This window comes from Pelmatolapia mariae, linkage group LG20 (assembly GCF_036321145.2).
Source record: "Pelmatolapia mariae isolate MD_Pm_ZW linkage group LG20, Pm_UMD_F_2, whole genome shotgun sequence".
Classification (NCBI taxonomy): Eukaryota; Metazoa; Chordata; class Actinopteri; order Cichliformes; family Cichlidae; genus Pelmatolapia; species Pelmatolapia mariae.
The window spans coordinates 20,192,159-20,209,234 of NC_086244.1; the positions used below are offsets into that span (position 1 = coordinate 20,192,159).

A 17,076-nucleotide genomic window follows, 5' to 3' on the forward strand; every position below is an offset into this window, starting at 1 on the left:
GGTGATACTGTTTTGGCAGCAAACAATATTAAGCAGGTATAATAATATACCAACAAAACTGCACAGTTTTCACACATTGCTTCCTAGAAACTAGCTTAAAAATAACAACAACCATCATCTTTATCAGCTTAATAATCATAAAACAATTAAGATATTTTTACAGTATATTTTAAATATCTGTACAGCAAGTTTGATTGTTTCACCGGTGTCCTCTGGCTGAAATGTTGAAGTCTCTCCCAGACTAACAGTGCAGTGTCCTGATGAAATATTTTCATAGTGAGCAGTTCTGCAGCACACCATTAACAGCTAATGCCAACATTCAGCAACAATTCAAAAAGTAGTGTGTCCTCTAAAAGTAGAAAGTAAGTAAGTGGAGGTCACTGTGTTGGGTGGGCATGTAGCGTGACTTTCACAGGAGAGAAAACTCAGATCAACAAGTGCTGTGTTTCCACAGGCACTGTTTAGCCTGTAATTGTGACCTCCTGGGCCGAGCTGCGAATACATCCTGCAACACCCTACCTGACATGTGACATGTTGCCATGCTGGTGACTAGAGAGAAAGTGCAGTTTCAAAATCTACTCTGTGTTTTACTCCCAAGTCCTTTAATAGTTTATAACTGAATCTCTGTAGTTCAAAGTTGAGCTCTTAGCAATTTTAAGTATTGGGTTTATTTATCAATTGTTTTAAAGCTATATCAGAACTTTTTGCAAATGCAAACTGAACAGTTCCTGCTGTTTGCCCTCGGCATCGGTGAACCAGCAGTAGGCTTGCCAGTGGTGCTATTCTTTAATAAAAAGTGGTGCACACAATAAGATATGGCTATATTGCATTTTGCTTTAGCTGATTCACTTTAAATATTGCAGAGAGGCCTTCTACCTGCTGTCCTGCACCATACTAGCATGACTCATTTCTTTCAAAACTGTCTGAATGGATGCTGAATATTGTTATAACTGTGTATAAATCACAAGCTTATCCATATCTTAACACTGCATTAATCATTGTTTACATTGCATTACTACAAAACCTCGGAGTTCTGTGTTGTTCTAATGCACATATACTAAATCCCTCTCTTGGACACAAAAACAACACAAAGAGATAAAGAGAAAGTGAGACCTGCCAGTCACAGCATACCAGACAGACAGAAACCTTCAGCATATTACAAGACCCATGAGGAATATAAAGGACTGTGGGTATGAATGGTCATCTTTGTGACAAGGGGACTGGGATGAGAGAGGTGGTAAAATGCCTACATTTTGCACAGAGGAAATTAGTTGAATACACTCTTGTACAGTTTTCCACAGTGTTAGAACCTATTGGTCCACTAAGCAGATATGGAGACCAGTCTGCCAATTACAGACACCAGAATATAAAGGTCATTAGCAGCTCAAAAGGCCAGAAAGGCAGTCCAACCTCTGTATTATGATGGTTTTTTTTTGTTCAGAAAGGTTTTCTGTAGCCACAAGAAACTGGTTGGGTACATGTCCTGCTTATAGTAATAGGCTGCAGGCAATAAGTTGACCCAGATTAATGGGGATGCAAGGTCCAGTTCTTGGACATAGGCTTGTCTGCCCTTTTTAGCTAGGAGACCTTTTTGGGGAGCAGGTGGGGGGCAGCACAGTTGAAAAAAAAGAGCTAAGTTCAGCTTTTGTGAGACATTTTGATTCACACTGAAAAACCTTTTGAATTAACATTTCATTAACAATAACCTCGACTTTTCTTTTGGTGAATTTTCTCTTTTATAGTCTCAGAAAAAGTACTAGATTGGCTGAAAACAAAGGCTACATTTCTGGTGAGTTTGCCAAATGCCAGCCAGCATTGAAATTGTGTGAGCCTCAGAGTCTCATCCCGTAACTCTACATGTCTACAAAATGAAAAGTTCTGTTTAACATCTTTGAACCTCTGTACCCACATGAAGGATTTAAACCCCTTCAGGCCTCACTGTGGCAGATGAAGTCTTTGCTTCAGATTATCACAAAGAAAAAAAAATTCAATGTACATCTGTTAAGACATACCACAAACCTCAATACTATTCAAAGTAATCAGCAAAATGAATGACTAATGGTGTATTAATATAAATGGAAAGTATTTTGCTATTAAAACACCATCTGTTGAGTAATGTTAAAAAAATCGTCGCTTCTTTCTTCATTTCTTTTTTTTTTAACACACTTTTCTTAATACTTGTCCCGGTCACCTGGAGCTTTAAGTCGCCTATATGTCGCACATGCTACCTTGTTTTAACCAAGCCTGACCTACTCCATTTACTCAAACTACGCACATTCGTGCAACTGGTTAACTGGAGAAATCTATTAATGAACATATGTTAAAGCTACATGCTTGTAAAGCAATGCTGGAAGTTTGATGGCTGATGTTTGACGAGTTTGCCATATGTTTGGGCATACTGTTTCATCCGACCATAAAACTGCGACGCCTTCGCAATAGGAGATGGATTTGAAATGTCGGGGTCCTCGGAAAGACGTTAGCAGTGCGGCTGTTTGATCCAAAGCACCAACGAGTGTTTCTTTAAGTGCGTGTGTGGAGTTTTCCTGCACCGAGTGATAGGAGGGGTTGGAGAGTGACGCTGGCTGCGCCTTGGTGCTGAGCGGAGCGCTCACCTGCAGATGAGAGAGCCGGGGAAACTCGGGGCAGCACACTCACCAAGCGCGCAGAGGGACGTAACGAATAGTCTGACCGAGAAAGGGGGAATAATTTTTGGAAAAGAAAATTACGAACCGACCCTCTTTCTGGTTCTTTTGTCCGGGCAGCATTGAGTCGCTTCCTCGCCACGATGAGAACTGACTTCGCTCTGGTCCTGACAGCAGCCCTTCTTCTTGACACATTCTGGGTGAGATTTCTCATTTTTTACTAAAGCTTCTGATACAACACATAAGCTCGAATAAAGTCATGCAGCCAGAGGGAAGCCGTGGTGTGTGTTGGTACAGCAACGCGGGGCTCGCCGTTATCCCCCTACAAGTAGGCACGCTAATTGGTTCCCTAATGAATTTCAATGTATAAAAAGAAAAAAAGTAAGTCTTGAGGTCCGCTCCGTATAAGCCTTGTCAGTATTTCTCTAAATCGCTGGCAGGTCATCATCATTTGTCATACACAACTTAAATCACGGCACAAGTTATTCACCCAAGGTGATACCTTTATTCTTTTCTCAAACTGACTTGGTCATGTCGCTTATTTAAGCTACAGCCCACCATCCCCTTAAGTTTCACTTGTCAAAAAAGCGATGCCTTTGCAAAAGTTAACTTTAAAGTTATGTAGTGTTTTTCAGCCTTTTTCGTCATTTCATGAATCCAGAATTATGTCGGCGCCAGTGGACTATTAACGGAGCTCCGAGTAGCTCCTAAATCTTTCTCTCTCCGCCGCCTCAGACGGAGGCAATTGCTCTCCTGCTATATGGATATCGGAAAAAGACTGAAAAAATGTTGTGCTCCTGCGGTATGCCCCCGCAGTGTGTTGAACCTCCATTCCTGTCCAGCCAATCTTGCTAGTGCGTGTGTGCGGGCGCGTGCATTTGCTTGTGTGCCATGGCTGTAGTGGGTCAGATCGTTTAATTTAAACAACAGTGAGCGCTAAATGTTGGGTGCAAAGTTGACTGCAGACCGCACAGGCATGCTGCTCCCCCCCTCATAGCCCTGGACCTCTCCGTTAGTACAAGACCCACAATAAGCAGGGAGACAATTATTCTGCATTCATGCAGGTTTCCTTTGTGCGCGTGCTGCCTGTGTGCGCGCGCGCGTGTGTCACTTAAGCCTGAGTACAATACTTTTAACTACATCTGTCCTCATTTTGTCTGGGGTGGTTTCTTCATGGAGCGACTAACACAGCACATTTTATCACTGACATTGGACTGTGTGACTATTTAATCAGCATTACACCTAGCCACAAGCAGAAATAGTTGATAAACTTGTTGAATTTATTTCTGCTAACTGTTCTTCTTTATGCTGCTATTCTCCAAAGCTTGGAGCCAAAAATGAGGAAAGAAATCAATGGAATCCATGTTTATCGATGTCTTTCAATGTATTTTTTTTTCTTCCAGAGGAATAATGGGGAGCACGCTTCCAAAGGTCCCTGCCAACCTGGCTTCTCACAAAGCTTCTACTCTGTGCTGATTTCAAGGGATGTACTGCAAGGTCAGGGCATACTTAAAGGTAAGCCCTTTAATTAGCAAGTCAGTTATTTTGCATTCTGTCAAGGCTAGAGGGAGGGTGAGCAAAGGACCTCACTGTTTGCACTGAAGGAAGTAAAAGGAGGTGCGTATGGTGATGTGTTTTCTTTCAGTGCTTAGCCACGTTGCGTTTAAGATTACCAAAGCACCACTTGTGCATTTGGAAAATTGTCGTAAAAGTGGAAATGTAAAAATAATCATTTTAGTCACATGGGTATGTACATCTGAAGCTCAGTGTGATGTCAGAAATTGCAAACTGGAGCAATTTTGTGCTCGTAATTACCCTGGTCTGTTGTTGCAGTGTGATGTTGTAAAAATATAACTCATGTAGTAGCACACATCCATGCATTTGTTTATATTTTATGCAATGATGCTGTGAATGTTTGCCTGTTACTTTTGGGTTATACCCGCTTGCATTTATTTTTGTGTTTTTGACCTTGTTCGGTGTCTTAAGAGTATTATCATCATCTTTATCTTCATTACAGTAATTTTTAGCACTATCATCTTCACACTCCGACTTACCCAAATGTATTTGTATTGTTCCAATTACACAATGAGCCAACCAAGTTTGAGGGCCCTATAGTGCAGGAAATGGAATCGACATCCTGTGTCTAATCTGGCACTGCTCCTGCCAATGTGGGCTAATTGCAATTCTCTATTGATTCCAATGGTTTTTTTTCTCATAGCTCAGCTAAGCTGTATTGTTTTGCTGTGGGCGCACAATAGCTCTTTTGTGGGTCGACTGTGTCTTCGGCAGCTGCGCGGTATATATTTCTCACTCTCCTTAGCTGTGAGAGACCTGCCGGGGATACAGCTGTCTAGACTCTCTTTCCTGAGTGTGCGCGTGCACAGACGCACACACACATACACCAGTGAAATTTTGATTTAAGGATATATAAAATGATACAGTACATTATTTTTTGCTTGTTTTATGTTATCTGTCTATATGTGTTCATTGCTGGAGTGATATAAGAGTGAAGGAAGAAATCAGCTTGATTTTAGTGTTTCATTAACTTCAGCATATTATATCTTGGCTGGGAGTGGGATTGGATGCGGGACATTGTCACTGGCAGTGAACTTGCTCTCAGTGTGGTAGTGATGTCTTCAGCCCAGCAGGGGGTGTCAACACAATCACAAACAATCACGGAATGAGCCATCACTGCTGCACAGAAGCCATTTATTTCACAGAGCATTATTTATCTAGTTTGGTCTCAGGTAGATGAAATTGTCTCTCTTTCTCACTCTACACATAAACTAATCTTTAGTGGTCTAACATGGTTGCTTTCAGTGTTAGGAATTCATTTTACCACTAACAACAGAGGCCTAAGCATAATTTTCATGGCACTTTTCCTCCTAATGTAAACTATGCTAAAGTCAGGTTCGAGCGATCACAGAAAACCCATTATGATATCTGCTCATAAATCAGATTTATAGTTTATTTGCGAGGTTACTTTCAAGTCACACGGAAAGCACATTCTTAAAGTTTCGCATTCAAAATTTTTCATCGGCGTTGCTTGAAAAGTCCACAGCTGCAGTGTCATCTTCATGTGTGTTTGAGAATACAGCTGCGGTGGTCAAGCAGACACACACACATTTAGACGAGCACACACTCATTCCATGTGATTTGCAGGACTCAGGCAGCTGATTTATAGCTGGTAAGGGTGTCACTGGAGGAAGGCAGGGAGCAGCTCTGGAAAGACTTTAATAATAACATTATTTAACCCAAAACCGTCAGATAGGGGCAGAAGTAATGACACCCACTCAGGCACACATGCGTGCACACAGACACACACACACACATATATATGTATGTCTATATATATATATCAATAATTTGTGTATGTGTGTGCTTGTGTGGGAGTCTAATCTCACTGGGGAGACTAATGGGGAGGACAGAACTGGGACCTTGACCATGATGGGTAGAATGCCTGAGCCCACAGAGCAGGTCAGCAACGGGAGATGGAAGGTTTTACAGTTCACATTTTATAATTCTCAGTTACTCTGATGACCAAAATTTCCTAAAACAATGTTCAAGGGCACGGTGAAATCTCTTTGCAAAGTCAAAATGAAATTTGTATGGAACCACAATATTCCAAAGTTTGTGGAATGTTATTTATTTATTTAATTTTTATATTTTGGTTTACATTTGACAAGAAAAACGTTATTGGCATGTTTATAGTCAGCCATCAGCCATTTATATTTTCTTTCTTTTCGGTGGTGTTAGTTTGGTCACTTAGAGATTCTCAGTCCTCTTCTTTGTCTTCTTCATATTATTATTATTATTCTTAGTAATGTTGTTCTTGGTCTTTTTGGAACAATGGTGCTCATTTAGATCATCCTCTAAATGTTCTGTGCATTGTGGCCAACTGTTTCGCTGACAAGCACAATCTATCCAATGAACATTAAAAAGAATTAATTCTGCACGCTGCATTGTTCTGGCTGTGGGAATTGATCTGCTCTTTATTTATCTGGAAACCCCTGCCAGTTCCAAAGTTAATAGCTGAAACACACATTAAACAGCACACTGCATAATGGATTCTGATTGATTATAAGGCTGCTCTAAATGCAACACTTTTGAGGATTGTTATACATTTAACATGCACATATTAGCAGCACACTCAGTATTGATAATGGCAAATGCCATGTTTGTCTTTATAGTTATAGGAGGGGTTTAAGAGGGTGAGTTAACGTCTTTAAAAAATGCGAGGTCTTTTTCAGTCTCTGTGTGTGTTTTTTCCTAATATTGTTAGTATATGTATGCATGACACATCGAGTGCTAACGATGTCCCGTTTTGTATGCCTTGTTTTGATCAGACCTATGACAGCTTCTCCTAGCACATTATTCCAAGACCTTTAACACTGAATAATTACTTGTAAAATCAGTATAACACAAGTAAACACAACTCAGAGAAAGGTCCTATTTCTTCTCTGTTTCTGCAGACAAACAGTGAGTTGTAAAATAATTTAAAGTGTTGATGCTTGGATCAACACATTTGGAGTTTTTGTATCTCGCAGATGAGAGAGAAGCTATGAGTTGGACTCAAGCCAACCCAATAGAGATAAACAGAGCTGGTGAACGTAACCTCATCCCATGTGTCCCTGCATCCCTTTGCTGATTCTGTTCCTGGTAATGAAAGCCAGGGTTGGTGGTTTCAGCTCAGTGAGCCCACTCTGCTGACCTTGGACTTTGTTTGGGTTACTGGTGGTTTTGGGCAGCCTTCACTTTCTGTGTTTGCGACTGTGGTGGTATTTGTCTGAGTTTAGTGAGAGAGGAGAGGGAGAGAGAGAACATGGGGACGTAGTTGATGAGTTCTGATATGTGAGGTCCTTCTTTTTTGACATGTCAGTACCTGAGCTTTAAGGATGCTGACATCCACGGTGCAGCTTCTCAGAAAGAACTGCAGATTTTTCCTGCAGTTGTCACTGTTTTTAGAACCTCCACTGATGCTCGGATTCGTGCTGAAAACGAGACCCCTCCAGTGATATCAGCCAGAGCGTCTGAATGTCTGTATTAAGGTGACCAGTTCTGTTTTTAACAGAATGGTTTTCCTTTGTCCCGGCTCAGGGTTACCGTTGTGCTCATAAACATGTTTTCTGATCCACAAAGCATTCTTTCTCTATATCTCATACTCGCTCTCTCTCTTCCGCTCCCTCCCATGCGCACACATAAATATACACCAGCTCTCACCTTAGATAGGGATGCTACCATTCAGTAGAAATTCCAACTTTAGTTGATGCCATATAAATCTATGACTTGCCTCTCTGACCCACATCCTTTCTCTCTCCCCTCAGTGCCACTTTTTTCTTGTCACATTTATAGTATTTTCTGGCATACTCTGAGTTTTGCTCACTTTGAGAATGCCCTAATACGAGCAAATATACAACAGAGAATTTTGAATTCTGAATAAAACAAAACGTTAAGAGCTGTAATTTTTTCCAGGATATTATTTCCCGAAAATCTCTCCCAGCAGCCAACTCGAAGGCCCTGGGTGATGAGTCTTACATGCCTTGGTTAGTGAGGCTTTCCTATGAGACTTTAGGTGATTTTTCAAAATCCAATAGCTGGGCTGTTATTGCTATAGGCTTTGCATTCTTAACATCATTTTTCAACTTGAAGCTCAGAAGTTGATATACAGTAAGTATCAATTTCACCCCCAGTTTAATGCACAGAACTATTTCCATATGAAAAAAATGGCACAGCATTACAAATATGCTAACAGATGCTGTGCCTTACAGGTTTTAATAATATGCCATGAATTAGGGTAACATTTCCTGCCCTTCTCACCAAAATCAAAGCTCACACACATGCTTTAATGGTTATGAGCACTGATGATGAAGGGATGGAAGTCTGCTTCGAAGGCTTCAAAATAAAAGATGAGATTACTTTTAAGACTTTCCATATGCATGGGCAATGCACCATTTTTTTTCTATCCCTACACCCTCAAACACAATTAGATGCTTTTGATGACCTGTTTTGCCCCAGATCTCTTGACACACAGCCTGTAGTTTTATCTGGATCGATAGCAGACAGGTGTCCTCATGGAGATTAGATTTTGCAGCCAATGCTGATGCAGACTTTAAGAAGTTAAAAAAAAGACGTGGATATCAATTGCTTCATGATTGGGTCATTATTTATTAACTTTACAGCATAGTAGCTCCAAAACTAGTGAATAACTTACAGTAAAAACATTGCTGAACTCTACAGTACCATCTACTCTGCTGTGATGCATGCTGTGCTGCAGATAATGAAGTGACTATTTCAAACAGTGAAGTTGGAGCTGCTATGTGATTTTGGTCAACTGATATATTGTACAGGTCAAATTGGAATAGTTGATGCAGTAGTCATCTTCTTAAATCATGCACATTGTTTTCTTTCCTTTGTTACTAGTTTTTGTTCATTGTATCTCACAATATTCTAATCTTTTGAGTAATCCTTTGGTTTAATCAGCTACTGCCAACAGTTTTCTACATATCCTGTAATCATTCAAGGCCCACCACATTTTGTTATATGAATATGTAAATCTAAAGAAGGAAAAGAGCTTTTGTTTTTTGAACTATTGTGTAACAGTTAAAACATACACTGCAGGAATGTCTCATCAGTGGTAGCGTTAAGAAGAATCAGTGCTGCGCTCTCCCATAAAACTATCAAATCTTTCTTATGGTGAAAAATACCACACAAATCTTTATTCTGTCCACACCATCTGTTTCAATCATTACATGGTTTATGGGTAATTTTGTAAGGATATTCAGCCATCGAGAAAAGATCACACAGTCCTGTTTTCAGTGGTTATTGATTGCAGAAAAGCACAGGGCTGACATTTGTTGGACGTTTTGTAAAGCATTGAAGACACTTCAGGTGCTGGTTTATGACCGTCAGGCCAAAGACTAATCTGACCTCAGGGAGCTCTTACAAATATCCAGTTGACATTTATTTACTTAATTTGCAACCTCATGCGTGATTTATAGCTGTTTCAGAGAATTTTGTGTGGATTTTTCAGAGAGGTTCGTATAGATGACTTAACCACATGGTTGAACATTTCTTCCCCTGTTAAAGTCTAGACACAAGTGGTTTATGAGATTAATGAGGAGCGTTGGTGGGATGAGGGGTACACCTGCAAACCTGCCTTTTGATGAATACTATAAGGCTTGGGAAATCATGTGGCGGAGTGGTTATGTGGTTTTGCATGCTCGGTGTGTGCATTTTGTCGTCGAATGTACTGTGCACTGGGGTGGTTGACTGGTGATCTGTGCATAGCAGGTAACCTCCAGGTTTTTCCAAGCTGGTCATTAGAAAGGCAAGCAGGAGGGAATGAGAAAAGAAAGAAAGCAGGTGGAGGCCATTATTTTTTAATGGGATTTTTGACATCTTCTCCTTTTGTTTGGGGAGGAGGGACAAGGGTGACAGGGGTAAAAGGGAAAACGAGAATGAATGAAAAAATGTGAGAGACTTCCTGCAGATTGAGTTACTCGGTGGTGTGTGTGAACTCTGTATCCTTGTCATCTGCTTCGTACATTAAGAGACCTCCTGCCTTGGTATGATGGGTCTTCTGGGCTTCTACAGGACCAAGGTTATGGCCCTCTTGAAAACATTAAACCCATTTAAATACTTTGCTTGGGCTCTACCTCTTTAATGCACAGATGGTCTGCATGGGCTCTGAAGGCTGTAAGATGACAAGGGGACACTACTAGGGCTCTGTCTCCTGCCCTCCCTCTGTCTTACACACATGCACATTTTGTCTAAGGTTAAAAAGATTGTTTTTTTCCCCTTTTCTTTTCTTTTTTGCAGCATAAAGTCTAAGACTGCGGAGGAGCTGTTGTAAGGTGTCCCTGTTGTCTTTGGTGAAATAGTTTTTTCACAAGGAGCAAGAGGAATGCAAGGCACTCCCAGGGCTGCTCTTTTGCTGCAATGTGGTGGACAGGGATTACACCAGCAGGATAATGATAAGCCTACAAGGCTGTTTTCTCTTTCCTCAAGAGTCACAGTGACCATGTCTTTAAGCTAGGCTACTGTGAGAGAGGAGAGTGAAATAAAGGGTGGGGTACAGAAGGACAGACACTTTCCTCTGATCAGGGTTGAAAAGGAAAAGGAAAGGAAGTATATGATAAGGCTCTGTTCCCTGAAACAGCCAGCATTTTAGCGTTTATGGTGCTATTTCCTGCTGTTCATTATGAAAAGACACAAAAGGAAACACAGCAACACATTATGATACTTTGAAGCTGCCCACTACTCTACTGTAGCTCTGGCCTACACCCAGACACTGTTGTGGTCTAATCCTGCCCACTCATTCTTAATTCCTCAGTTTGTCTACGGCAGGATTTTAATTAGATCCTAATTGATTCACTTGGAAATGAAGTCACTCTGAAAGCAACCCAAAAAAATGACGATCCAGCTGCCACACCTCCATCACATTCTCAATTTTTTTATGTGAAAGCAATGTTGTTGAAAGACACAAATACCATTTTGTAGTTGAGGATTCTTTTGATGTACTGCTTCAAATTTAATTTCTATTACTGTTTTAGCACTGATATAATTAAATATGCATGAGCTCACTTTGGATAATTTGTCTCTCCTCAATTTTGTTAAACTTGAGTTTCTTATAACAAAACATAATTAAATTTAAAATAGTAAAATCTCATTTAGGACTATTGTGTGAAAATGTTTCATAACAGCAGTATGAAAACAATATTCTCACCTCTAACCCAGCCCTCCATTATCTCGTCAGTTTGCCTAGTTTCCCCAAACTGAGATCATTATTTTTAATTAATGGACTTCTGTCCATTTCGCACCCTTTTCTAATCAAGAGTAGATTTCTATGATCTCTCTGTGGGCAGGGCAAATCCAAGAGCATTACAATCTCATATCCCATTCCCTTTGCTTAAAGATCCCTTGTTTTTGGTTAAACTAAGGATGGAAGTCCTCAGAAGACATGGCCGCCTGATAATCATTAATTGTGTCTTGCTCTTCTTGTGAACGTTCTCCATTAAGTTCTTAAGTTCAGCACATAGGCGAATCATTGCCTCTGAACAAGGAAACTATGCGGGAACACAGGGGACAGAGGAAGAAAAGGATAGAGGAGCTGGGGGTCGACAAACACAGTGCCAGTAATGTTAATTAATCAGAAGACAATGATGAGTCCCATGGTATCTGGTCCTACGCTATTCGACAGGCTAAAAGCTAATAAGGGGCTCACAAAGGCGCTTTCAGAGGAGCCCAGGTCTTTGCAAACAGTTTCTGTTGATTCATGTCAAGATAGATGTTGGCTTTTTGACAGACTTTATTGATTTCCCCAAAAGGGGAATTCCCATCTCTCTCTGTAGTATGGGGCTGTGTTAGCTGGTAGAAATTTCTTTGAGGTTGTTAAATTGTTTCACTATTGTGGGCAGTTTACACGAATCCTTATCTGTCAGCTATTATTATTTTCCAATTATTAAATGTAAATTGTTACAAATTTCAATCCAAAATGTTAAATTATTAAACTATAATGAGAGTTGATATCTTAAGAAAAACTACAACTATGAGAAGAACCAGTAAGCATTTGCTTTACACTTTTCTCACTAATGAACACGAATTTAATTTTAGACAGTTACTTATTAAGCCACTTCTTCTGTCAAAACTGCAGTTCTGCATTATTTTAGTATTGATATTGTTTAGAAGTGTGAAGTGTTATAGCCGTGAAGCAGAATAAGTCATCTCTGATCTTGGATCTCTGATGCGTAGCTCAGCTTTAATCTATCATACATGGCCTTAAAATGTTAGATATTGGTGTGAATAATTTAATAGGTTTCCACATCCATGTGGGCATTCATATACTTCCTTGTGGTATTCTAGTGTGTCAAAGTTAACACAGTTAAAACCCCATGCACGTTGCTCACAAAGCTCAAGACAGGCAGTAAATTTGAGGTTTGAGATCTGCAGGAAAAGGAAACTGTTTGCTTTTTTTCCAGAATATGATTTTCCTAAAAATGATTTTTAAATTCTGTGATAACATAGTAGAAATCGCATAGTATTTTTAGTGTGAAACTCTTTGTTCCTCTTTCCCGATAAAATTCAAATACGTTCAAAAGAATGTCAGACAGAGACAGTGGCAACTGCTCTCATTGAGTGTTAACGACTGGGACATAGTCAGTTACTCAGTCAACATTTGCACTGCACTAAACAATGAAAACCTTATAAACAGATGAAGGTTGTTGGATAAAGGGTTATAGTGCAATTCACAATGATGTAGTGAATTTCTTTTGGATTTCTGCAGTGGCCACTAGTCTAGCACTGTACTTTAAAAACATTCAGCTCAGTTTTTTACAATCAGGATTTGTTTGTTGCATTCATGTTCACATTATTCACTTACTTCATCAAAAAAACAAAAAAAACAAACAAACCCAAAATACCCAACCCACAACTATGAAGAATATTAATTTTTTGAACCTGCAGTTGATTTCAACATCAAGGTCACATGCTTATCCTGGAATACAGTGGATGATTGCTGTGGAGAACTGTTACTTTGAACCCTGAGTATAATGGCAAATACTGGTTTGTGACAATGTAGCATTTTTGTTTGTAAGACTTTAAAAGCCCTGTGATACTGTGGGTCAAACTCCATAAGACAGCCATTTCAAGCCTTGGGACCAACACGTTTTTAAAAGCACACTGGCCTGAATCTCTTTCTGCTTCTTCTCCCTATCTGACTGTTGTCTCTTTCTGCACATCAGAGGAAGAGGCAAAGAGCGAGGGTAATAAAAGGCCCTGCTTTTCTCCTCTGGGCCCGGGAGAATGTAGAGTAGCAGATAAGTTGTCTAGCTCTGAGTCTGAGAATGATCAAAAACAAAGTGAATCCTGTGGCCGCATAGGGAGCAAGCTCCTGTGAGGGAGTTGGGGTAAAGAAGGGATGGGGACGAAGGGAGGAAAAATGGTAGAGAGGGAGAAGGACTAAAGGAGCAGCCATGTTCAAGGGAAGACAATATTTGCTCATCTCTGAGGGAGAAGGGATGAGAAGATGTAGACAGGCTGGAAGGCAAGCAGATGGACTACTTTTGCTGCTTGAAGCATGGACATGATAATACATAAATACTCATTCATTCGTAGGCTACGTCGCAAAATTCTGATGGTCTTGCTTGACGATTGACATACTCTGGGCCGGTGTGCAGTCAAGATAACGAAGGTTGCATTAACCTCACGACATTTTACTCACAGTTAACTGAATATTACACATGCATCTGCTTTTATGTAAACACACACATTGTTGATTGCCCCTAGAGGCAGGAGGCAAGGCCCCGGTCTGCGGTGTGATTATCCTACATAGAGAAATGAAAGGATTACAAAGCGATGGTGTAATCCAGCTGTCAATCCCACACCTCATTAGCAAGCATGGGTTTGAGAACCAGCAAAAGCAAAGCGGGGAGAAGGTAAGGGGGAAAAGGGAAAGGATATAGCTAGTTAGAGTGGGAGAGGAGAAGACGTAAGTAAGGGAGGAATGACAAGGATAAGAGAGTGGGAGCAAGAGGAAACCAAAGAAAAGAAGGGAAGGAGTAGAGGTAACAGTCTCACTATTCTGTTCAGGGGCTCTGTGGAGAGTTTTTATTAAGCTTTCATCTGCCTTTCCTCTCCCCCTTTACCTCTCTCCTCTTCCCCACCCCAGCAGCACTAACAAAAGCAGACGCAGGGAGTGCTAGCCATGTCAGTCACGTCTCAAACCCACAGTTCTGCTTGTAATTCCCCGATTAATTAAGAACAGTGATTTGTTAATTTAATTGTAGGTGTTGGGTCGTTTTTTTCATCCCCCTCTCGGTTGCTTTCTTCTGCCGCTTGCTCCCTATCATCCTCTTGGCAGGCTAATTTGCCCTGCAGCTTTGAGGAGGGGAAATGAAAGGTATAGCAGAGGAAGCTTTCAGATGGTTTATTAAGAATTGATTTGCCACGGTGGCAAAGAGACAGACTGTAGGGAGATACATGCTGACATGCCTCCCAGCCAGACACCCCCGGGTTGTGGGAGAGCAAGAAGGATTTTTTTGTTGTTGTTGGGGGGGGGGGGGGGGGTTGTATTGTCAGGGTTCCTCACATAGTGCAGATCGCCCACCAGTACTAGCAAAAAGGAAAAAAAAATCTGGATCCACTGAACTGCCAGACATGTTGGTCTTTCAGCTCTACACTGGTGGCCAGGGCCTTCCGTATAATCAAGTAGTCGGTAGCTGAGCCTAGCTGTAATTGAAAACATCAGCACACTAGCACACCCCGCTGAGAAACATCTGATTTCCGTTGGTTATAAATGCATACACTTTCAAAGACTGTGGCAGGGTAATCTGGACAAAATGACACACCTTTCACAGCAGCCAGCTACTATTTAACAGTTTCATCAGTGCCAGGATCTTTAATAAATTTACATTAGCAGAGACTGTCTGTTCTAAAAGAAGGGTTTGGCCACCTGACTCGCTGTGTGTTGGCTGCAGTGCTGTCATATCGTCCCGCTCATGAGCAGACACGCACCGGACAGCATGGGAGGCAAGAGATAGATGACAGATCAGAAGCATTAGAGCTTCAAAGCTCGGGAGAGAACAGAGAAACAGAATCCCCTGCAGCTAGGAAAGACAGCTAAGGAGGCAGTGCATCTTATCTTTAGCAGCTCATCTCCGCATGTGCACACAGAAGCTCCTGCCCCTTCATTTACAGCTGGTCAGACACCAGAGCATGAAAGCTTATTGACTCTCCAGTCAGGTTTTTCATCCCTGCATGTTTCTTATGTCAGGTGAGGTTGTTGATTCTATTTCCAATCTTCACGAGTTGATTGGCCACTGCTGCGTTCCATTTCCTCTCATCACAGAAGCGTGGCATTTCTCATTATCCTTTCACTTAATTTATGCACAAATTATTCATAGTTTGGTAAATCACAAAGTTTCGCGACAGCAATCTGACAGTTCCCGTTGTGTTTTTAAGAAAATGGCTTTGGAATCAGGAATTTGTTCTTTGTTTGTTTTCGCATGAGTGTGTGCGTTTATTTATGGGAAAACTGGTGCAAGTGCAAAGCCATGTGTAATTGTGTGTGCCAGTTGATGAAGACTTGAGAAAGTTTTCTCTTCCTCTGAATGAGATGAACAGGATAAAATCGAACAATAATGCGAAATAAAGACATTGATGGGGATGCTGATAAAAGACTTGGCTTCATCATGCTACAGTATTCACAACAATAACACTGATGAAAAGGATTTATGGAACAGTGTAGTCACACCATGTGACAGGCAGCATCTAAGGGCTTTTATGATATCTACCTTATTAAATATGTAAAATGTACACTCAATACAAATACTCAGCCACGTTTCCTATAAGATCACTAAATCATAGCTGTTATTTTTTTTTAAAAGTCAAGATAAAAAAAGAAAGCTTTTCTCTAGCTTCTTGCTAGCTTTGGCTGTGCTTGTGCAAGTGCAAGTGTTTGTGCTTTGCATGCTGCAGTTTAATGACTCTGTTTAGTCAATAAATATCTTAGCGCTGTGGTTCACACCTATCAGCTGGCAAGATTTTGATCCAGGAATTTAAATAACTGTGGTCTACCACCTTAACAGTAATCTCGTCTCTGGCCAGAAAAACCTCGGAGGAGGGCTTGTCTTCACAGGGGAAGGTGGGCAGAAATGCTGACTCGGATATGATACCCAGTGGCCAGAGAAAATGGAGATAAATGACACTGATTTGAAGGGCACAGCTCATTTCTGTTTTAGCTAAGAAGGTAGAGTATTCGTCATACTGTAAATGCTTCTGCTTATAGAGAAGAGGAAGACACATCTTTCATCCATTGGATCCATAATTCTTCTCAAGCAGCTATAGGGTAAGGTGCTCTAAATCAAACTGTGCCATAGAGAAAAGGTCATTTTTCTTTGAAGCACACACATTTGCATAAACATGACTGCTGCAGTATGCATTGCAGCATCAGTTTACCTTGCATGAGATTTACGGCGAGAGCCACTGCATGGAAAATATCATCAAATCAGATATTTTCATTGTCATTTATTTCATGCCAGTAGGCCGCTACAAGTTTACTGCCTCATCTCGCTTGTGTGTGTGGTACTTTTGTATGTCAGCATAGAAGTGATTTGTCCTGCAAATGCAGACTAATGAATTAGGCATCCTGCTCATGGGCTGATATTATACTGGGTAGCAGTTCTTTTGATGTGATTAGCTCCGTGCACTCTCTTGACAAATTGGGCTGTCCTTTCCTCACAGCTGAAGCACTAATCTATGCCAAAAACAAAGGAACTCTTTGCACTTAACAGAACATGTAGCTCTCAATGTGTATATTAAGATAGATAGATGTACAGATAGATGGATACAGAACTGTTCTATAAACTAATTCTTCAAGTAATTTGTAATACGTACACATATGACTACACGTATTGGTAAATTTCATACTCATGCACTT

At 40.7% G+C, this 17,076-nt stretch overlaps 1 protein-coding gene across 1 annotated transcript in view; it reads left to right on the forward strand.

Moving 5' to 3' along the window:
• Positions 1 to 2,578: 2,578 nt before the first annotated feature.
• LOC134618339 (cadherin-4-like) overlaps positions 2,579 to 17,076 on the forward strand; it is a 234,670-nt gene continuing 220,172 nt past the window's right edge. The window contains exons 1-2 of the mRNA XM_063463709.1: positions 2,579 to 2,842; positions 4,046 to 4,157. Coding sequence (XP_063319779.1) covers positions 2,786 to 2,842; positions 4,046 to 4,157 — 169 coding nt within the window. The 5' untranslated portion in view covers positions 2,579 to 2,785. The remainder of the gene's footprint in view (positions 2,843 to 4,045; positions 4,158 to 17,076) is intronic.